A 22,767-nucleotide genomic window follows, 5' to 3' on the forward strand; every position below is an offset into this window, starting at 1 on the left:
CGTGGACCAGTCATCGTGAGGCAATTCTTTGATATGGTAATAGTTGACGCAAGAAAAGAAGAAACGTCAACATTAATCTCCTTTAAGGAATAATTTTTTAAAAGTGAACTGTGAAAAAGATGACTTCTGGCTCGACTAGATGGGCCTTTGGTTTGATCCAGCAGCCAGGCTCGTTTGTCTTATTGTGTTCCTCCCTGTTAACTATAGTGTTGCACATTTTGTCTCTATTCTTCCTGAAGGCAGAGAGCAGAAGAGTGGATTCCAAAATGGACCAGCATCAGATTTGTGCAATGGTCTGCAATGGTGCAGATCAGGTGAATCTCCCAACCTTTCCTGGTGGGACTCTACTTATACTCCCATGTTTGTTTGTTTGCTTGTTTGTTTGTTTGTTATGGGACGCGGGTGGCGCTGTGGGTTAAACCACAGAGCCTAGGACTTGCTGATCGAAAGGTCGGCGGTTCGAATCCCTGCGGCGGGGTGAGCTCCCGTCTTTCGGTCCCAGCTCCTGCCCACCTAGCAGTTCGAAAGCACTCCTAAGTGCAAGTAGATAAATAGGGACCACTTTCTAGCGGGAAGGTAAACGGCGTTTCCGTGTGCGGCACTGGTGCTGGCTTGCCAGATGCAGCTTTGTCACGCTGGCCACATGACCCGGAAGTGTGTTCGGACAGCGCCAGCTCCTGGCCTCTTGAGCGAGATGAGCGCGCAACCCTAGAGTCGGTCATGACTGGCCCTGACGGGCAAGGGTACCTTTACCTTTACCTTTTACCTTGTTTGTTATAGTGCTGTGGTACTTACAAATTCTATTTCTATTTATTTATTTTTATTTAGCAAGTTCTAGACATGCCATTTAAAAAAAATTATCTGAGCATTTTACATAAAATAGTACCCAAAAAATGAAAACAGACTTAAAAAACAACAAACAGACATACTGAAATTATCAAAATATAGATTAAAAACCACCGATTTTAAAAACAAATCCTGCATTGGGGGGGGTTGGACCCTCGGATTCCCTTCCAACTCTACCATTCTATGATTTTTTGAATACGCATAGTGGGTGAGATCCAATGTCAGTTCTACTCTAAGTAGACCCAGCAAAAATTAAGAGACCTGACTAACTTGGCTCCGTTAACTGTAATGAATCTTCTCTACATAGGACTTAGTTGGGGTCAACCCTATAAAGTTATATATCTGAACAAGCTTGCCTAAAAAAATAAGCATGCGGCAAGTGTTGAAAACTCTACAATGAAGGCATTTGTCCAATATTAAGAACTGTAGAACTGGCTTTTAGAAAACAAAACTAAAAACAGCAGAAGTTCTGATAAATGCCAGGCAGCTGTGCCCGAACGCTGAAGCCCCTGATGGAGAGCTTTTCTCTCACCTCACAATCCTTCCTTAAGTTCCCTGAGACCAAAGCTCATCCCCTTAGGAGTATGTAGCAGTTGTTGTGTATTGATCATGAAAAGACCGTACATGACAGGCGATTTGCACCATCTGCTGCAGAAGGTGTCTGTCAAAGAAACCGGCGCAGACACCTTGGGATGCCCACGTTGAGAAATCACTTAAGAAAAGGAAGTCACAGCCGAGGAGATCCGTCAATGGCAATGAATGGCTCACGCTGTCAAGAGGACGGGAGGTAAAAGCAGCTGCCACAGCTGGAACCAAGTGGATTTTCCGAAAGGTGGTCCTGGTTGCCCTGGAACGTCACACTGAAGGAGCGTCCCCACCCCCATCGTTCTGCCCGGATGCTGAAGTCCAGCGCTGAGGGCCTTCTGGCGGTTCCCTCATTGCAAGAAGCAAAACTACAGGGAACCAGGCAGAGGGCCTTCTTGGTAGTGGCGCCCACCCTGTGGAACGCCCTCCAATCAGATGTCAAAGAGATAAACACCTACCTGACATTTAGAAGACATCTGAAGGCAGCCCTGTTCAGGGAAGTTTTTAATGTGTGACATTTTAATGTATTTTTAATTTTCGTTGGAAGCCACCCAGAGTGGCTGGGGAAACCCAGCCAGATGGGCGGGGTACAAATAATAAATTGTTGTTGTTGTTGTTGTTGTTGTTGTTGTTGTTGTTGTTATTACTGAGGGTTCACAAGAACCTCTTTCTAGCCTGATCCTGAGTATCGCATACCCTCCATCATTCCTCAGATGAAAATAGGGACATCTTCTACATCTATGTTGTGTCCACCACTATCACACCCCCCATGTCCCTCCTCCTCAGAGGCTGGGGCAGCAACACAGCCTCAGCAGCCAAACAAAGCAAACCAGAGCCAAGTGAGTGTAATGGCCACTCTTCAGCACCCATGACCCCTCAGCACCCCTCACAGCCACGGCCATGGCTTTGCGGACAGGCCCTGTCCCCTTTCACTCCCCCACTCCCTGCTTTCTTTATGGGAGACCAACCAACCGAGAAGTGGGGAAACGGTGAAAAACCATTTTAGGCGCATTCAAGCCACCCAGACCTTGTTTTCGTCAAAACAGGAAGTGGCGCCATATTGAGTGGAGCGGGGAAAGGGAGTGGCAGGCATAGATCTGAGAAATGTATTAGAGGGATGTACGGGTCTGAACTTCCAGTAACACGTTGAAACACTGAACGGAAAGGAAGGTCCCTTAGGAATTCGGGACTCTGCGTGGGAAAGGGAGAAGCCGTGATGGCTTAAGAGTTTCCATGACGATCCTGGGGCTTTCAGGGCCATTGGAGGGTATAGTGATGCTGTTCTACTCTTAGATTTCACCTGACTGCAACAGAGGGAGAGGTGCGAGAGAGTGAGGCCCCTTCTGTCAGCCTTGCTGAGACCACTGGGCTCCTCCTCTCCCAGAATTGACTCCATCCACAGCCTTTACTGGCTGCATCAGAGGAAGAGGCGAGACCACAAGGCCCCTTCCATCAACCTGGCTGGGACTGAATTTCTGCCCACTCTGCTGCCAGATCTATCTCTTACACTAGCCACAGTTCTTGTGAACCTCCTCGATATCAGAAAAGTGGCCTGGACATATAAGAATTAAATCAATTATGTCAGAATGCTAAGCACTGGGCAGAAAGGCCAAATGCCAGTGTGTAGTCAAAAGCCGCAGCAGTAGATATTTCATTGTATTTCCACATGCTCATTCCATGTGTATCTCCGTCAAAGCAGATCTAAGAAAGGAAGCGCAGCATTTGCTGAGGAGAATCATCAGAATGGCTTAACTTGTTCAAAAATATAGTAAAGGTTCACTATCTATGCTAGCATTCGATTGACGTTGGAGAGAAATTGAGTTGAGAACCAAGATTAAGGGTACATATTGATATAGGAATGTATTAGATAAAATGTAAAGAAATATACAATAATAAGAGCACATTCATTAGTAAAAAAAGAATATACAACGAGATTGACAGGAAGTGTTGGTACAAATATTATTTTGAAATGGCTTTATGTCTTTGTTTTTTGTTTTTTCTTTCTATAGGTACATTAATTTGGTATATAAACTTTGAATACATGCTGGAAATTATATTATAATATGCCCTGTAATGTAATATGATAATGTATACATATGTGACATAAGAACGTTAATAATAATAATAAAAAGAATGGCTTAACTCGGAGATAAGGACCCGCTGTCAACCTTGAGGGCCAAATTCCCTTCTGAGCAACCCTCCAAGGGCCATGCCAGTGGTGGGCGTGGCCAGAGGCTAAAGTGGGAGGAGTAATGAACGTAAATCTTCTGTGAAATCTTGCCTTTGTGTAGTAGGCTAGTCTCTACTCAGTCAAACACAACCTTCCCTATTCTCCAACCAGGAAAACAAGAGGCACGGTCAGATTTCAAGGACACATTTCCAGGCAGGCAGAAACATTCAAGGAGGGAGACAAGCAGGCCCAGTAGGGGCATAATGTAAGGAAGGGCTGTGGTATGGGGAGAAGCGTGTGGGCCAGATGCAGAGCAAATACGTGGGGTCCGACCATCAAGCTACTCTCCCATCATGCATTTCCCAATCCTGCTACCCAATATCCTAAATCTGGGAATGTTTGAAGCAGATCCAGGACATTCAATAAAACAAATACCTGTCCATTTTTCACTCTTTTGGGTTGACTGCTTTGGACATCAGAAAAGTGGAGCACCCATGGTTCAAAATAAAAATTAAACCCCACTTACCCAGTTTTCAAACTGACCAAGGCATCCTCCACTCCTTTCTGGTTATATTTCACCATGTAGGCATGCATCTCTTTATAGTTATTCCTGATATTTCTCTCCGTGCTCCCATTTGGGACAGTCCCGAACCGAAAAGGAGGTGAATAGGCGTATGGTTGTTGAAACTGGAAAGGAGGAGGTAGGAGAAAGACAAACTAAGAAAGCCGTCTTTGAACACATGGAAGAATGGGTTTTTGTCTCACCATGGACTTGATGAATTAATGAACAAAGGCCATTGGTCCATTAAGCCCAAGTATGAGCCACTCAGGTGTACAGTAAGTTTGCCTTAGGTCAAGTGATGTCATTGGTCCATTTAGCTCAGCATTGTCTAAACCAGTGTTATTGAGTCCCAAGATGTGGATGGACTCCAATTCCCATCATCCACAGCCTGCTTAGCCGAACGATCTAAGGATTATAGGAGTTGGAGTCCATCCACATCTGGGAACCCAACCTGGAAGAACATTGGTCTACACTGAATGGCAACAGCTCTCCGGAGTCTCAGAAGCAGGGGTCTTTCCCAGTCCTGTCCAGAAATGCCATTGGTTACTGAAGCTGGGACATGGTGCGCTCCGTAGGTTGCTGGACTGTGAGTCCCACTTTCCCTGAACACTGGCCACACCAGCTGGGGATGATGGGAGTTCAAGTTCAACAACATCTGAAAGGCACCACATTGACTACTCTTGATCTGTACTGATTCGCAGCGCACAGAAACGCCGTTTACCTTCCCACCACAGCAGTACCTATTTATCTACTTGCACTGGCGTGCTTTCGAACTGCTAGGTTGGCAGGAGCTGGGACAGAGCAATAGAAGCTCACCCCATCATGGGGATTCAAACCACCGATCTTCTGATCGGCAAGCCAAAGAGGCTCAGTGGTTGAACCTGGTGCCTTTTGCATGAATGTTCTACCACTGAGCAGCAGCTCTCTAGGACAGACATGGGCAAACTTGGCCCTCCAGATGTTTTGGGACTACAACCCCCATGATCCCTAGCTAACAGGACCAGTGGTCAGGGATGGTGGGAATTGTAGCCCCAAAACATCTGGGGGGCTGAGTTTGCCTATGCCTGTTCTAGGATCTCTGGTGAAGAATGCTATTTGCCAGCCCATCTAGAGATGCCAAGGAATTGACTTGCAACCTTCTATGTGTAAAGAAGATGTTATCTCACTGAGCTGTAGCCTCATCAGTGGAAGATGCCTTCTACAGAATCAGACCATTTGGGATTGTTTGTGCTCAGAAACTTATTTGCAGAAGGAAATGGGAAAATGCATCCCACCAAGTCAAAGCACCGCTCCATCTAGCTTGGCATGTTGACAACTTTTGACTGGGAACAACTTTCCCTCAGGCAGAGGGGGGGGTGTCCTCAATACTTGTTCCCAGACAGTGTATTGACTAAAATTCTGGAGAGGACGATGATTTTAATACATGCGTCAATCACTTTCATACAAAGTCTCAAAGCAACTTAAGCAGAAAAATGCAAATGGATAGAATCAATTGAAAGGCAAAATATAAAGAGCAATACACAAGATTCCTAAAACGTTTATCTAACCACACAGTCCTGTCCTACCCCACTAAAAGTGATGTGTCACATTAGAGATAGACTTAGCTACCAAAGGTCTGGAACACCCAAAAACTGACAGTATTGGCGTTGGGAAGAGCTTTACACAAACAGTGGGCCTGAAAAGGTGTGTTCTTGAGTCTCCATCCTTCACACCTTCCATGGAGAGAGCCTCTAATGAAGACAGAAGAGTCTGGATTGGCTTGTGTGAGGAAAGGCAGTCTCTGAGGTCCTGAGCCAAGTAAGGCTTGATAGGTCAAAACCAGTACTTTGAAATGACTCCAGAAAATAAATTGGGAGTCAGTGCGGTTGGGGCAGATTCAGTGTAAGAATCAGATCTCAAATCATATACTCCATGTCAGATTAGTTTCTCAGTTTCCCAATCCTAAATTCAGTTCTCCACATTCATAGCCTGCATTTTCTGCAGGCTGGGACTCAAGGTGTCTTACACAAATTAAAACCAACACAGATAAAATATAGAAGGCTAAAAACTTGTAAAAGATAATCATTAAAAAGTAATTATAGTATAAAAGAATTAAAACATATGTATTAAAATTCAGATTGCAAAAGAGCAAAGCACTATTTCCACACCAGTGTGCATTTAAAGAAAAAAAAAATGTTTCATAAACATTCACCAGCATTTTAGGGTGGTTTTCTCCTAATTCATACATTTTTGCCTGAAATTTTGCTTACCATACACATTTTTGCAAAGCAATTCCCCTAATATAATGCATTTTTTTGTATCCTGTTTTCACTAATATATGCATTTTTACACATACTTTACCTAAATGTACACTTTCTAAACTGCATGACTTGGCTGCAGAACAGCTTTGCAAAATCCAGGGAAATGCAAATTTCAAAGGATGGCTACAATTCAGTTTGCATCTCGTTTCATAACGTGTGGATTTGGTAGGTATGCCTTTAAATGAGAACCGAACCAAATTTCTTCCCTCTCCTATCCACCCCATCTCTCACCGCTAATGCAACAAGCCTGAGGAATGGGGAGAGAAACAAGAGATGAAACTCACCTTCTTATCACTGAGGCCGGTCACCTGGTCAACAAATTCCTCCTGGATCATGAATGCAGCCAAGTTGGCTGTGTAGCTTGCCAGGAATATGACAGCAAAGAAAGCCCAGACAGACACCATGATCTTGCTGGTGGTCCCTTTCGGATTCTGAACTGGCACAGAGTTGTTAAACACCAGGCCCCACAACAGCCACACAGCTTTCCCGATTGTGAAAGATGGCCCGTGCGGATCTGCAAGTCACAAAGAACCGACGTTAGGATAAGGCATCCATTGCAAGGAAAGGGTTCCTGAGGTCTTCACCATAATGCTGCTGCTGTTGTAGCAAGTTGCAGCTGACCAAGTCCTACTCAGTCAACTGGTTTCACTGGGTCTGTTCTAAGTATGACTTAGGCCACATTCTCACCAAACCAGACCCTCCAAGTGTCCCTATTTTCCAGGGACATCCCTGATTTAGAGAAGTCATCCCAGTTTCTGATTTGATCCCGGAATGTCCCACTTTTCCTTAAAAAGGGTAAAGGGACCCCTGACCATTAGGTCCAGTTGTGGCCAACTCTGGGGTTGCGGTGCTCATCTCGCTTTATCGGGCGAGGAAGCCAGCGTATAGCTTCCTGGTCATGTGGCCAGCAAGACTAAGCCGCTTCTGGTGAACCAGAGCAGCACACGGAAACGACGTTTACCTTCCTGCCAGAGTGGTACCTATTTATCTACTTGTACTTTGACGTGCTTTCGAACTGCTAGGTTGGCAGGAGCAGGGACCGAGCAGTGGGAGCTCACCCCGTCGCAGGGATTCAAACCTTTGACCTTCTGATTGGCAAGTCCTGGGCTCTGTGGTTTAACCCACAGCACCACCCGCGTCCCTAGTCCATTGTAGGCCACATATTAAATGAGACTCTCCGACCACTTCCATTGTGTGCTGTCTAATTGCTTCCCAGGAAGCCAAAACAGGGTTAAGGAGGTGCAAAGGGGGGAAGAGACAAGGGAGGAGACAGAAGGAAACGTCTGGTGAGTCGTTCCCTGAACACGGACTCGTACCTTTCCCTTGTGCCAGGTTCCGGTTGTAGCCCACTGGGCTGAAGTACTCAAACACAAAGACGGCGATGGCCGACACAATCAGCAACATCACAAACATCATCACCCAGACCGAAGCGCTGAAGGGCTCTGCGGAAAGAGGAGAGCGTGAGTTGCAACAAACAGCCTTCTGCGGGGAGAGGGGAAGGAAGCGTTGACGCGGTTGCTTGCTCGCCGGAGATTTTGTGTGTGTTTTAAGAACCAAAATAGCAGCAGGTAATCTGACAACGCGGCTACGTCTCCCCGGAGTCGCAATGCAGGCTGGAGAGAGAGAGAGAGACCCCCCTCAGCAATGCATCTCAAGCTGCGAGTGTCAGGAGGAGAGTCCCATGCAGGGATCTGGCCTGGGAAGAAAGCCCGAGGGGGCGGAGAAGAGGTATAATAGAAACAAAGGCCCCCCCACCTTGCAACTTTGCTCAGGGTCATCAAGATCTGTGCTGCAGTTGGATGCATAGCTAGCACATGGAAAGATGTCAGGTTAGGTTAAATTGATTACGGGGGGGGGCGGGGGGAAGACGACAATCTCGCTTCACTGCCATTTCTCTCCTGGGATTTTGCCTCTGTAATTAGGACACGTCCAGATCAAGGTTCTATTTCAGCTGGGGGTGGGAGGCAAAGGTTTAGCAACTCTTGGGAGGAGAGCACAGTTTGCAAGCACCCAATGCCATCGGAAGACTTGGAGGGCAAGCACAAATTTGCAGAAAACTGTATGAGCTAATGCAGATCCCAAACTTCTGGGGGCCCCCTTAGTTCCATAAATTCATCCCCCGTGTCCCCTACCCTAAAAAAAATAAAAATTAATCAGAATAGTGGTTTGCACAAGCCACTAAGTAAGATAATAACACAATAAAAAACCAATCAATTGCACATTTATTCAAAAGCCATTTAAAACTATTTAGTTTAATTGATTCAACAGAACTGATTAACTTGATCCAGGGATATCAGCTTTTCAAAGGCTAATAGTCAATTTACGTTTCCAACACCCCCTTGCCTCTTAGCATCCTGCTAGCTAATCCCACCTCCCCCTGTGGGTGGTAACACCCACTTTGGGGACCACTGAGCTAATGTATATCTGTAGGTGCTAATGCATGCCAGTTTTCAGAAGGAGAGCCAGCCTGAAAGCAATTTTTTTAAATTTTAAATTTTAATTTTCAAAAAAATTTTTAAAAAAGTTTTCAAAGTTAAAACAACAGAAGGGGAGGGACAGGAGATCTGGGCTCCATCTTCCATATGGCATCCCTTCAGATATTTTCAAATAGCCATCTTCAGCTATCATATCCCCTTTCATATTCTCCTCTTTTCCAGGCTAAACATACCCAGCTCCTTCAACGGTTCCTCATGGGGCTTGGTTTCCAAGATGTGTGTACCTCTGGCTTTTATGATTTTATTTTAATGCTTCGTATTACTGAAACTTAAAAGGGGCAACAGCCCTAGCAAACCATAATTCAATAACACCAAATAGGCTAAAGTAAAAGCAAACAAAAATCCGGCTTCATGGAAACCAAGGCAAGTACAAAACAGAGAGGGAGGCGTAAGGCAATAAAGTAAGAAGAACCTGCAGTGAAAGGGGGAGAACGGCTTGCACCACCTTGAACTCCTTGGAGGAAAGAAGGTGGAATGCAAACATGATAAATAATAAAGAAACGAACAAAAGAAATAAACATGCTCTAATAGCATTGCAAGCCCAGTGCTTCTGCTGCAGCGTCCGAAGACACATCCGTATTCCATTCAGGACTGCAGATCTGCCGTCCTCACCATTTAATCTCTCAATCCTCACCCTGCCCCAGGGGATTTCGCAGAGCAGGCTGGCTGTTATGTACTGAGTTGAATAGGATCCAAAAGGCAGCAGTCTGATTGGTCCTAGAACAATAGGATTCAGAATGCAGCAGTCTGATTGGTCCTAGAACTATAGGGTCCAGAATGCAGCAGTCTGATTGGTCCACAGGAGCCACCCAATCCAGCTCCAGGTAGAAGTGAATCCGCAACCTGATTGGCCCACAGGTGAATCCTGGAATTAGCCAATCACGTGGGGCCCATTGTGTAAACAATGTATATATAACAGACATTCTGGGGAAACTTCCATTCCTCCTCATCACTATGAGCTGAATAAAGAGCATGAAATCCACTCTCGACTCCGAGTATATTTCACTGGCGCTGGCGCTTGTGACCACCTAGCATCCAAAGAACTGCACCGAGAGCATGTCAAACGTGGCAGAAGAAGTTTCTAGCTCTCTGGCTGAAAGTAGGCCCCCGTCTTCAGCACTATATTAAGCAGACGAGTCTGTTATCCATACTTTTAAATGTGCAATTTTTAAAAGAGTGACAGAAATGTGTCATGGAACTGCTAGGCGTACTGTGCAGGTTTTTGGAGGGTGAGGGGAGGGGAGAATGAAAGCTGTCAAAGTATACGGGAAGGGGGCAGATAAAGCTGAATCAGTCTGTAGAAACAGGAAAACGGGAGGGGGCTTACCTAAAAAAGCAGATGGAGACACCGTGCCGTTACTCCGTGACACCATGACACTTATTCCCGTTTCTACAAAGGGCACAGAAAAATCAACCACCTCCGAACGCTCGCCGTTGATGGTGAGGGATCCCACAGCCATCACGGCTTGCTTTTTGACCACCTGATGCCCAAAGAGAAGAAAGAGAGAAAGAGAGAAGACAGACAAGGTCAGTCCACCAAGGGAGGTCTGTCCCGTCTCAGGCAAAATCAGAACATTTGTGTGTGGCCAACTTTTGACTTAAGAGCTCTTTTACCTAACATAACTTACTTCCCCAATCATTCCGTTCCACTCGTTGTTGATCTTCTTCCCGTGCTTGCCGTTGGTCACCAGGTAGAGGTCGTAGGTGAACTTGATGGCTTTGGAGAGCTTCTTCAGGATGTCGATGCAGAAGCCCTTGCAACATTTCTTCACGTTCTTTCCTTCCTTGGTGATGTTGCTGATGAGGCAAGCAAACAAAAGCTAACTAAGAAACCCAAAGGGACCTCTTGGCTTTTAAAGGGGGTAGGCAAATACTTGGGTTAGGAGGGCAGGTCTGTGCATGAGTATTTCTAGTCAGGATGTCTGTACAAAACCTCCACGTTCAGGGGCAGTGTATCTCAATATCAATTGCACAGGGAAATAACAGGAAATGCCTGCTGGCTGCATGTGCTGCTTTGAGCATTCAGGAAGTCATCACCTGGGTGTGTAAGAGGGTGCTGAGCTAGAAACACCTGCAATTTGATCCAGCACAGCTCTTCTTACATTTTCCGTCATGATCATCAAATGACCTAATAACTAGTCATGTCCGTTAATTATTCTGAGCAAAACCTAACTGAATACCACCCTATATGTATCAATATATGACATTATTATATGAGTGTTATAAACAGATATCTTCCCGAGTTTCCTAAAACAGTGGCCCAGATCCAAGACCTACCTCTGACTCACAACTCACCACATGGAACCCATTTGATTTAAACTTAATAATGCACATTATGAATCCCAAAATGGCAATTCACAGAGTAGTATGCCTTAGTGTTACTACGAAATGAAAAGCAGTGGCTGTTGCACTGAATGGCTGAGAAGCTGTTAAAAAGCAGCGCTTTTTGCAATATGGGAGAAATCTAGAAAGCCCTCAAAATAAACTAGGAAGTGAACAAAGTGTTCTTGCTCCATACAGAGCTCTCTCAACAGAGGCACAGATATAGGAAGGTGGGGCATGTGGTTGGCCAGAAACACGCACCTTGTTCTAAACTGTCTCATGGCTTTTTCCAGCCACGTTGCAACACTCATGGAAATGGATGGCAAGCACCTCCATCAAAAGAACGCACCTTAGTCCAGACACATGTGGAATGTTCCTTTTGTCTGGTCAGCCTAAGCCAGAATCCAACATGGCAACAACAGCATTGCTGCAACCCATCTGTTGTGGCCTCTCCTGAAATGCTCAGTGTTCAGTGTCATCCACAGCTTTCTGGGAAGCATATTCCACATACATGGTGCCACCTCTGATAACAGTTGGATTTTGAGGGGGGACGGGGCTTGGATTCAGCAGCCAATAGAGGCCAGATGCAGCTTGGCTGTGGAATTGGAGAGCAGAAAGCTAAGATCCAACCCACTGGCCTTCACACTTAAAGCCTTCACCCTTTGGCTTTTCAACACCTGTTCAGGGGGGAAAGACTTCCCTGCAGAAAGCCCTTTGAGGATGGGGGTCGGGAAATCACAGACTTACTTAATGATGACAAACTTCCGGCAGGGCACCGTGTTCTTCACGCAGGTCTCCGTCAAAGGGTCCATGTCCTCCACGATGACAAAAGGGGCTTCCTCCAGGGTGACGATGCTCAGGTGGTTGTTGTCCGGCTCGCTGTCATTGAAGGAATTGAACCTGGGCCACACCGAATGCTTATGCAGAAGTGTTTTGTTCTCCCATTTCCCCACCTGCAATGGGGAGACGTGAACACAGCTCAGAGGCGGTTGATCACAGCATGAGCGAAGCTGCCCATTTCAGCTTGTATCGTTTTCCCCCATCCTTGAGGGCAGCTTGCCCTGTTTCCTCAACGGTCTGCAGATTTATTTTTTTATAAGCAGCTTTCATTGAAGTTCAATGCATACCCACTGTTACTTTCGGTCTGCAAACAACACGTAATCAGTTACCTCTCGCTGCCCACATTTTCATTGTGTTTCCCTTGCACTGGAATAAATGGGGTAAAATAACATATAATGGTAATGTGATTCTTGAAATTTAGCCAGCCTTACCTGGAGATGCTGGAGATCAAACCTAGGACCTTCTGCATGCAAAACAGATGTTCTACCCCTGAGCTGGGACGCGGGTGGCACTGTGGTCTAAACCACAGAGCCTAGGACTTGCTGATCAGAAGGTCGGCGGTTTGAATCCCCGTGACGGGGTGAGCTCCCATTGCTCGGTCCCTGCTCTGCCAACCTAGCAGTTTGGAAGCACGTCAAAGTGCAAGTAGATAAATAGGTACCGCTCCGGCGGGAAGGTAAACGGCATTTCCATGAGCTGCTCTGGTTTGCCAGAAGTAGCTTAGTCATGCTGGCCACATGACCCAGAAGCTGTATGCCGGCTCCCTCGGCCAATAAAGCGAGATGAGCACCACAACCCCAGAGTCGGCCACGACTGGACCTTTACCTTTACCCCAGAGTTATGGCCCTTGTCCCTACTGTGCAGCTGCCTCATATCTTCTTCAGGAGCACCTGAAGCTGGGTGGTAGGTCAGCTGCTTTGAATGCAGAAGGACAAAGATTCTAGTCCCAGAATCCCAGTTTTAAAAGAATTCGCTAGCAGGGGGATGAGAAATATCCTGAGACCCTGGAGATGTTCCAGCGGTCAAAGCAGACAATACTGGGCTAAATACTCTGTAACGGAAGGTCTCGTGTATACTCCTGATGAGATACAGAGGACTGTCAAAGGCTCCCTGTCCCCTCTTTGCCCAGGCTGCCCCACTAAATCCCCACTGAATCACCAGAATTAATTGCAGAAAAGAGAGAAAAGGCAACCTATTAAAGCATGTTTTTGCTGGCCGGTCATATGAAGGAACAGAGAGAGGCTGAATATAAAACTAAAAAGGAATGAGACTCCTCAAGGATGCCACACAATGCAAAGCTGCTAATCAGTCCTTGGGAATGAATATTGTCCTTTATTGCACAATAAAAGATATTCATAGATCCTTCCACTCTGGGAGCGTGGGCGCTAATTCTCAAAAGAGCATTTAAAGTCTTGGCTGAGAAAGATGATGGATGCTTTGGCGAGGGGGTGTCCATTTTCCCTGCTATTTTGAAATGGAAGGAACAATTACCAGAAGCAGAACAGTTTTGAGGAAGACAACAGTATATTGTTAATCAGGTTAACACAATGGGCTGGGGATGAGGCAGGCTAGTGGCGGTGTACGAGGGAAAACCTGATCAGACAGTTGGTTTCAGGGACCCAAATGAGTGATCTTAAAGGAGGCACTCTGCTATATTGGGGGTGGGGAGGGAGCCAGTGGTAGTGTAGTAGTTAGAGTGTTGGACTAGGACCTGGGAGACAAGGGTTCAAATCCCTTACTTAACCACAAAGCTCACTGGGTGACCCTGGACTAGCTGCTGATTCTCTCAGTTAGCGCCAACACAGTTCATGGAAGACTATCCAAGGACAATAGCCAACACAGGTAACCAATTCTACACTGCCATAGATGGTAGCGATTCACACAATACGCTTAAAGCACAATGATACTACTTTAAACAAGTTGTGGCTTCCCCCAAAGAATTCTGGGAGCTGAAGTTTGTTAGGCGTGCTGAGAGTTGGTAGGAGACCCCCTATCCCCCCCAAGGAGCTTTAATTCCCAGAACAGTTTAACAATCAATCCCTTTCCCCAGGGAACTCTGGGAACTGTAGTGCCTTGAGGGGAAGATGTTATTTTGCCCATTCTCTTACGCATTCTCACTGGAGATCTAACCTTACAAAGAAATGGTCTCAGACCACTTCTCCACCATGCCTAATTTTTATAAACCCCTATCTTGTGTCTAGGGGCACGGGTAGCACTGTGGGTTAAACCACAGAGCCTAGGACTTGCTGATCAGAAGGTTGGCGGTTCAAATCCCCGTGACGGGGTGAGCTCCCATTGCTCGGTCCCTGCTCCTGCCAACCTAGCACCAAAAAGTGCAAGTAGATAAATAGGTACCGCTCCAGTGGGAAGGTAAACGGCATTTCCATGAGCTGCTCTGGTTCGCCAGAAGTGGCTTAGTCATGCTGGCCCCATGACCTGGAAGCTGTACGCCGGCTCCCTCAGCCAATAAAGAGAGATGAGCGCTGCAACCCCAGAGTCGTCCGCGACTGGACCTAATGGTCAGGGGTCCCTTTACCTTTACCTTTATCTTGTGTCTACCACCACCCCATGCCCAAACTAAGACATACCCAAACGTTTAGCCCCAGGGTAGACAACACAATGCTCTCCAGACGTTCTTGAACTCCAGCTCCCATCAGCCTCACTCAGCATGGCTAGTGATCAAGGGATGGTGGGATATGTAGTCCAACAACAACTGAAAGCTCCTCCCAGTTCTGGCTTTCCTTTCAAGGAAGTTGCTTCTTCGAGCTCTCAATCCATTTGCCACTTGCTTCACCTTTTCTAGCTGCCAAGCTGACTGCAGGGGATATCGGCCACAGCCCCCTGATGCCTATTGTTAGGGCCGGCCCAACAAATCCGTCCAGGTCCTTTGCTCCCCCTTGTTATTTTTGCTCAGTCTTTGTTCAACTCGCTGCACATTTCCCCGCGCTCGTCTAATGGGCATCGTAAGCAACCGTGTGCCCTTGATGATCATCCGTTTCTTTCCTTTCTCTCTCTCCAGCATTCTTAAACATAACTGCTATTATGCACCAAGAATCATGATTACCATGAATTAATGCACGCCGGCTTTAATTGCTACCCATATGGAGAATCGCGCCATTCTCTCAAAGTTAAAATGGCCCTTGAGCAGTGCGGTAAAAGGTTTCTGGGAGCATGTGACCCGGGCAAAGAATTATACAGTAAATGGTATATAGAAATGATTGAATGTGACCAGCAACACTCTGCTTCATCTCTCTCTCTCTCTCTCTCTCTCTCCACGTTTAGTTACAGATGAGATTAATAAGGACGCCAGCTTTTTACAGATGGGACTGCCGCGCTGCAACAGTGAATTAATTGAGAGCTAAATTGAGTTAAAATCCAAGCCTTTCCGTGTCATTTGGAACCATCCTCAAATCAAATCCCAGGGCTACCTTTCTTCTCTTTTTTGGAGAGAGAGGAAGACGAAGGGACCAGCTACATCTTACATGTCTTCCTATATGCATAGAAATGTAGGGTGTCGTCACATTCTGCGGTTTGCATGGAGTGTATGTTGTAACTCTGAGAATGCCTCTTGCTTGTCTGGATAGCATGCGAATGTGTGCAGAACACAGCTGACATTACAAAGGTAACATTTGCAATTGTTCTTCTGCTGTCTCCAGCCGTATCTGCCAGACAGTGCCACCCATTAAACTGGCAATGAGGTGAGTGCTGGCTGATCACTGTGGTGCTCCATTGACCCAAAAGGACAATTCTCCACTGCAAACCCAATTATTATTATTATTATTATTATTATTATTATTATTATTATTATACCCCACCCATCTGGCTGGGTTTCCCCAACCACTCTGGGCAGCTTACAGCATATATTGAAACATAATAAAACATCAAACATTAAAAACCTTCCAACACAGGGCTCCCTTCAGATGTCTTCTGTCTCCTCTGTACCTCCCTCTTAAAGGTAAAGGACCCCTGACCATTAGGTCCAGTTGTGACCAACTCTGGGGTTGCAGCGCTCATCTCGCTTTATTGGCCGAGGGAGCCGGCATACAGCTTCCGGGTCATGTGGCCAGCATGACTAAGCCGCTTCTGGCGAACCAGAGCAGCACACGGAAACACCGTTTACCTTCCCGCCGGAGCAGTACCTATTTATCTACTTGCACTTTGACGTGCTTTCGAACTGCTAGGTGGGCAGGAGCAGGGACCGAGCAATGGGAGCTCACCACGTCATGGGCATTTGAACTGCTGACCTTCTGATCGGCAAGTCCTAGGCTCTGTGGTTTAACCCACAGTGCCACCCGCTTCCTGTGCCTCCCTCTTAGCATCTGCCTAATGGTAGGCTCAGCTTTGTACCTCCGAGGTGTCAGCCAGGGGTCTTTTCCTGCTACATGGTCCATTTAACTGGAGGTGGGTGGTTTCTGCTCTGCCACTGAGCTAGGGTCCCCTCCCTAGCCACATAGCTGGTTGCACCAAGAAATACCTTCTTTCTGTAGTTTTATGACTATGCGAGCCATGAAGCTTATGTTCTACCTCCACTGTCAGGTGGGCCACTGGCATGATCCATCAGAGCTTGTGTTACATTCCTATGCATTGGATAATACCAAGGGCAGGGAAAGACGCCAATATGCAGAAGGCAAGGCACAAAGCAAATAGTGCATGCTCTGTGCTCCGTGCATGAAATTCAAAAGCTATTTTAAGAAATGGAACCGTGGAATTGTTTCTGCTTCTCTTTCGTGAGCCCCAAGGCCTTACCTTCTCCCACGACCGGGTTTGATTTAGCACAATGACCACCAGTCTGGGGTGCGCCTGGTAGCCATCTTCGGTGAAGGATAAATCCCTGCCTTCCCAGGTCACATTCATCATAAACCTAGAGAGAAAGGAAACGTTCAAAGGGAAATTAATGAGCTGTCCAACGGTTAATGAGCAAGCTAATTCAGTCATTGGATTAGCTCCGACAAAACATGCACCATAAATCCTCTCTTTGCTCTAAAACCCCTCTTTTTGGGGGGCTGAAACCAAATCCGCCATGTACGCGCTGGGGAATTAGTCCCATTAAGATCGGCGGTGCTTAATTCCTCTGTAAGTGTGGTTTTGCAGCCAAAGCCTGCAGGGCTAAAGGGACCAAGAGGCTGTTACTTTGAAGTGGCAGCCAAGCTATTATGCAGATGTGCCCAATTCTGCAAAACGCAGGCCATTTCTTATCCCTCCACATAATAAGTTAGACTATGAGAGATGAGCCAGTATGAATGGTCTGGAGAGCATCCACTGCTTCTGCTGGGCTGCTGCAAAGTCCCTGCATTGGCCAGGGCAGGGGAGTGTCTCAGAGAGCACATTTAAGAAGATCATCCCCCCAAGCCCCTTCACAATATCTGTGGGACCTTCAGAAAAGGAGTGGCCAAATTGTGGCCAGATTGAAAATATCATTTATCGCTGGACCTGCAAGGAAAAGTACAGCAGTGAGCAGATGTGCAAGACGATGCGCGATTAATTTAACAGTCCATGCGGCGCACATCCAGGATTTCAATCTGCGTTCTGCCCCGAAGAGAGAGATGCCTGTGCTTTTGAAAAGGGGTCGTGATAGTAAACGAAGCCTGTTGCAGATAATAACGCACCTAAAGCACACAATAATGATTCTGATAAAAACCTGCATCTGTGATTTTGCAGCTAAGTGCCACTGGGAGTGTGATACCGCGATACAGAAAGGGAGAAATGGTTGTGACAGTAAAAAGACGGGCTTTATTCATTTGAGCCAAGCATCCGTTAGCTTATGCTGCGGTTGCGCTTGTTTACCCAGTGGGATCTGATGAGACTTTATTACCTGTTTAGATCTTGAGCTGGCTTTTCCATAAACCCCAGCACAGCTTACAAATGTCAAAGGCATCGCTCATTCAAAGATTTTGAAGCAAAATGTGAAAGAACACAATTCAACACCTATAACTGTAACAACAGCAGAGTAGAGGCAATTTCAGAAGGCTTCGGGCCACTAAACATTGAACAAGGAAGTTTCAAATGCCAAGCAGAGAGAGAAAATGAGAAAGAGAGAGGGCACGCTAGATGGATTCTTCCACAATTTTGTCCCACCACCAAAAAGTCTCTGCGTCTGGTACCCAAACAATATATCTCTACTGGTGATGGGATGCAGAGACAGGCTTCTGAACGTGACTGTAGAGCCCAGGGCTGGTTCATAGGGGAGATGGTGATTCATAATACATCCTCATCCTTGATTGTTCAGGCCAATAGCACTGGGACTTGTATCACACTTGCAAACAGATACACAACGAATGAAGATGCCTAAAGCTCCACATGGCTCAATCCAGTTGTGTGGCTCCATTGAACGCTCCAGTGTGTGCATTTTGGACCAGTTGCTGTTTCCAAACTGCCTTTAACTACAGCTCCACATAGGTCTCCTGACAACAAGACTAGGAAACCTTTTGGCTGCTCCAGGAGGTCTTTGCATGTGATGTTCTTGGGGGAGTCAAATGTCAGTGGTGGGAACGGACAAAGGCAAAAGCGGGTGGAGGAGCAATTATGAAAGTTGTACAGGTGGCTAATGCATACCCTCCAACATTTCTCTGATAATACGGAAACAGTGAGAGGCTGACCCATTAGCCAATGAGGCACAGCCCCACCAACTTCACTCAGCCAGACCCCACCTGCTTGCCTTCTCCCTTACAGCCTCCAGGAGGCAGCACTGCCTGACAGCTTCATCCTCCAGGGTCTCAATGTTGCCCTTGCAGAACTCAAGAAGGCAGGAAGATGGCGCCAAAACTAGAACTAAGTTAGCTCTGCCTGCGATCGGCTCTGCTGCCACCTACTGTTGGCCTCCCAGCCTTCCACACAAGTCCAGTTGCAATGAACACCAGCTGTCCCTGCAATTCTTCCCAGTCCCCTTCTAGGGCTCATGGAATTAGTTTCATGGATCACAGATCTGAACCAGCGAGAAAAAGGGGCTGTTAATTTTAGTTTATTCTAATATCTTTTTTGTCTCGCAGGGGATTGACCTGGCTTGCGTGACGGAGACCTGGGTACGGGAAGGCGAAGTAGTCTCCCTACATGAGATAACACCCCCAGGTTTCTCTGTCCTCCATCAATCGCAGACTGTGGGTCGGGGGGGAGGAGTAGCGTTGTTATTCCGGGAGGATTGCTCTTTCAGAGCTCTGCCATCACCGGCGATCTCCGGCATTGAATGTGTTGGTCTCGTGTGGGGCACCAAGGAGAGCTTTGCTGTCTGGCTGGTGTACGGACCACCCAGCACACCTGCAGCCACCCTGTCAGACCTGCTGGAGGTGGTGGCGGGCTGGGCCTTGGAGTTCCCAAACCTACTGGTTTTGGGAGACTTCAACGTCCATGCCGATGCCGCTCCCTCCTCACAGGCTCTGGACCTACTGACTTCCATGGCAACACTAGGGCTCTCCCAGTTTGTTTTGGGCCCCACTCATCAAGCAGGCCACACGCTGGAACTGATCTTTGGGGCTGGCATAGATGTGATCATGCTCCCCGCTGTGGAAGTGCCATGGTCTGATCACTACGTTCTGAAAGCCAAGATTGACTTCCCGCTCCTCCCCGGCTCGGGTGGCGAACCTATTTGGGCTCGTCTGCGAAAACTGATGGATCCTGATAGATTCCGACAAGCCTTGCGGAACCCTGCTCCTCCTGGCGACTCATTAGATGACCTTGTTGAGGACTGGAATAACCGGCTCTTGGCAGCTATTGATGAGATCACGCCTAAGCGCCCTCTGCGACCCCGTCGAAACCGGGCCCCTTGGTTTACTGAGGAGCTCCGGAAAATGAAGCGGGATCTCAGACGGCTAGAGCGAGTATGGCGACGGACTCGTGACAGAGCCTCAAGAACATCTTATAGGACGCTTATGAAAGCCTATGAGATGGCTATGAAAGCTGCTAAGAAATCTTACTTTGCAGCTTCCATTGCATCCGCTAGCTCTCGCCCGGCACAACTTTTTAGAATAATTAGGTCAATAACGTCCTTAGGAGGACAACCAAATTTAAGCACAAATTCGACCCACAGCTGTGAGGCATTCGCGAGCTTTTTTGCGGAGAAAGTCCTGTTGCTCCGCCGTGACCTCCCTGCCAATTTAGATACAGTGACTGAACAGGAGGCCCCTCGACTGACTTCAGGTCCAGTGTTGGACCATTTCGATCGGATACTCCCTACTGATGTGGATAGATTCCTCCAAGTGGGTAGGCCCACCACCTGCCTCCTTGATCCGTGCCCGTCTTGGCTGATTAGGGAGTGTCCAGATGTTGCGCGGACCCCCCTGGCTGAAATTATCAATTTGTCCCTTGACACAGGGACATTCCCAGGGGAACTGAAGGAAGCAGTGGTGTGTCCACTCTTAAAGAAAACTTCATTAGATCCCTTAGACCTATCCAATTACCGCCCAGTTTCAAATCTTCCATACCTGGGTAAGGTAAGTGAGAGAGCTGTTGCTGAACAGCTTGGTAGGTTTCTGGAGGAAACATTGGCATTAGATCCATTTCGGTCCGGTTTCCGTCCTGGTTTTGGGACGGAGACGGCTCTGGTTGCCCTAACAGATGATCTCCGTAGACAACTGGATCGAGGTGGGTCAGGACTGCTGATCCTTTTAGATTTGTCAGCAGCCTTTGACATGGTCGATCATGATCTTCTGGACCACCGCCTCGCAGACGTGGGGATACAGGGCATAGCCCATAACTGGTTGTGCTCTTTTATCTCTGGTCGGGGACAGAGGGTGGCACTAGGGAGGGAAATGTCGTCGCGCCACTCCTTGGTGTGTGGAGTGCCGCAGGGCGCAATTCTCTCCCCGATGCTTTTTAACATCTTTATGCGCCCCCTTGCCCAGATTATCCGGAGCTTTGGGCTGGGCTGTCACCAATATGCTGATGACACTCAGCTCTATCTGCTGATGGATGGCCACACTGACTCGGCCCCGAACACACTGACCAGATGCTTGGAAGCTGTGGCTGGATGGTTTCGTGGGAGCCGATTGAAACTAAATCCTTTGAAGACAGAGGTCCTATGGCTAGGTCGGGATGGCATGGGGATGAGGGACCAACTCCCTTCTCTTGCGGGGGCCCAATTAGTGCCATTGCCTTCCGTTAAGAGTTTGGGTGTAATCCTTGACGCCTCCCTTTCCATGGAGGAGCAAGTTACAGCAACAGCCAAGGCGACATTTTTCCACCTTCGCCGCATCAAGCAGTTGGTCCCTTACCTTTCCTCCCCAACCTGGCCACAGTGATCCATGCGACGGTCATCTCCAGGCTTGACTACTGTAATTCGCTCTACGCGGGGCTGCCCTTGAAGCTGTCCCAGAAACTCCAGCGGGTACAGAATGCTGCAGCGAGGCTCCTCACGGGGTCTCTGCCATGGGAGCATATTCACCCAGTGCTTTTCAAGCTGCACTGGCTCCCGGTGGAGTACAGGGTCAGATTTAAGGTGCTGCTTTTGACCTTTAAAGCCCTTCACAGCCTAGGACCCTCGTACCTACGGGACCGCCTCTCCCGGTATGCCCCACAGAGAGCCTCAAGGTCCATAAATAGCAACACCCTTGTGGTCCCGGGCCCTAAGGTAGTTAGACTGGCTTCAACCAGAGCCAGGGCCTTTTCAACTCTGGCTGGTGGAACGCTCTGCCTCACGAGACCAGGGCCCTGCAGGATCTGATTTCTTTCCGCAGGGCCTGTAAGACAGAGTTGTTCCGCCTGGCCTTTGGCTTGGAGCCAATTTGATTCCCTCTCTCCCTCTCTTTCTTTTTTCTTTTCCTTCTCCTCCTGCGATGAGGCTACATTTTAATATTTTAATGTTCCATTATTTTAATGTTGTATTTTATTTTTGTTTTTAAGTTGTAATCATTCATCTTGTTTTTATTATTGCTTGTAAGCCGCTCTGAGCCCGGCCTTGGCTGGGGAGGGCGGGGTATAAATAAATTATTATTATTATTATTATTATTATTATTATTATTGGCAATCTTTCTTTTCATTATTTCTTGAAATCTCATTCATAACACTTTCCAGAGCCTTTCTTGAAATATGCTGCAAGGTATATGATACAGAAAAGCTGCTTCTTTGTTGATTCCAGAGATTCAGCCGTTCCTCCTGCGAACAAAGCTTTGGTTCAACTACGCAGCAAATCTCAAATGTGTTCAAGCACAGGCTGAGCTGAAATATCAACCAAATCCCCCATCGGACAGTCTGCTTGCAGGGCTAGCTTAGAAGAAAGCAAGGCCCCATCTGCATTATACATTTGAAGCAGTATCATGCCACTTTAAGTGATCATGGCTCCCCCCACCTCCACAAAAATGGAATCCTGGGAAGTGTCATTTATTAATGGTGCTGGGAGCTGTTAACAGGCAAAATGCAGCAACATTAAAATAATGCACATCCCTATGTCATTATGGGCTGACTCAGGCATATGCATAAGTCGTTGGTTCTCAGGAGCATCAACTTGCACGTATGAATGAGGCCAGCAAAAACAAAAGAACCTGGCCCATTACCAAAGAGCAGGAGAGCAATTTCTCAAGCCTGGAAAGCTATTAAGTCCGTGTTTGGTTTTATGCTAGTAATAGATTGTTCCAATCATGTTTTGCCTAGCTCTGTAGCAACTGGGAAAATGGATTTGCTGGGTTTTGATCGGCAGAAACAGCACACTGTACCCAGGAT

At 47.2% G+C, this 22,767-nt stretch overlaps 1 protein-coding gene across 3 annotated transcripts in view; it reads right to left on the minus strand.

The window, feature by feature from the left end:
* GRIN2A (glutamate ionotropic receptor NMDA type subunit 2A) overlaps nucleotides 1-22,767 on the minus strand; it is a 210,553-nt gene that overhangs the window by 51,900 nt on the left and 135,886 nt on the right. For all 3 annotated transcript variants that reach the window (XR_013979424.1, XM_080980936.1, XM_080980935.1), the window contains exons 5-11: nucleotides 16,867-16,981; nucleotides 12,028-12,233; nucleotides 10,587-10,755; nucleotides 10,286-10,439; nucleotides 7,780-7,905; nucleotides 6,748-6,977; nucleotides 4,128-4,288 (exon numbers count right to left, since the gene is read on the minus strand). Coding sequence is in view for 2 of the 3 variants with exons in the window: in XM_080980936.1 (XP_080837062.1) it covers nucleotides 4,128-4,288; nucleotides 6,748-6,977; nucleotides 7,780-7,905; nucleotides 10,286-10,439; nucleotides 10,587-10,755; nucleotides 12,028-12,233; nucleotides 16,867-16,981 (1,161 nt within the window). In the remaining variant the exon portion in view is untranslated. The remainder of the gene's footprint in view (nucleotides 1-4,127; nucleotides 4,289-6,747; nucleotides 6,978-7,779; nucleotides 7,906-10,285; nucleotides 10,440-10,586; nucleotides 10,756-12,027; nucleotides 12,234-16,866; nucleotides 16,982-22,767) is intronic.

The sequence above is a fragment of the Podarcis pityusensis genome (genome assembly GCF_964106645.2).
Source record: "Podarcis pityusensis genome assembly, chromosome: 14".
In the NCBI taxonomy this organism is placed as follows: Eukaryota; Metazoa; Chordata; class Lepidosauria; order Squamata; family Lacertidae; genus Podarcis; species Podarcis pityusensis.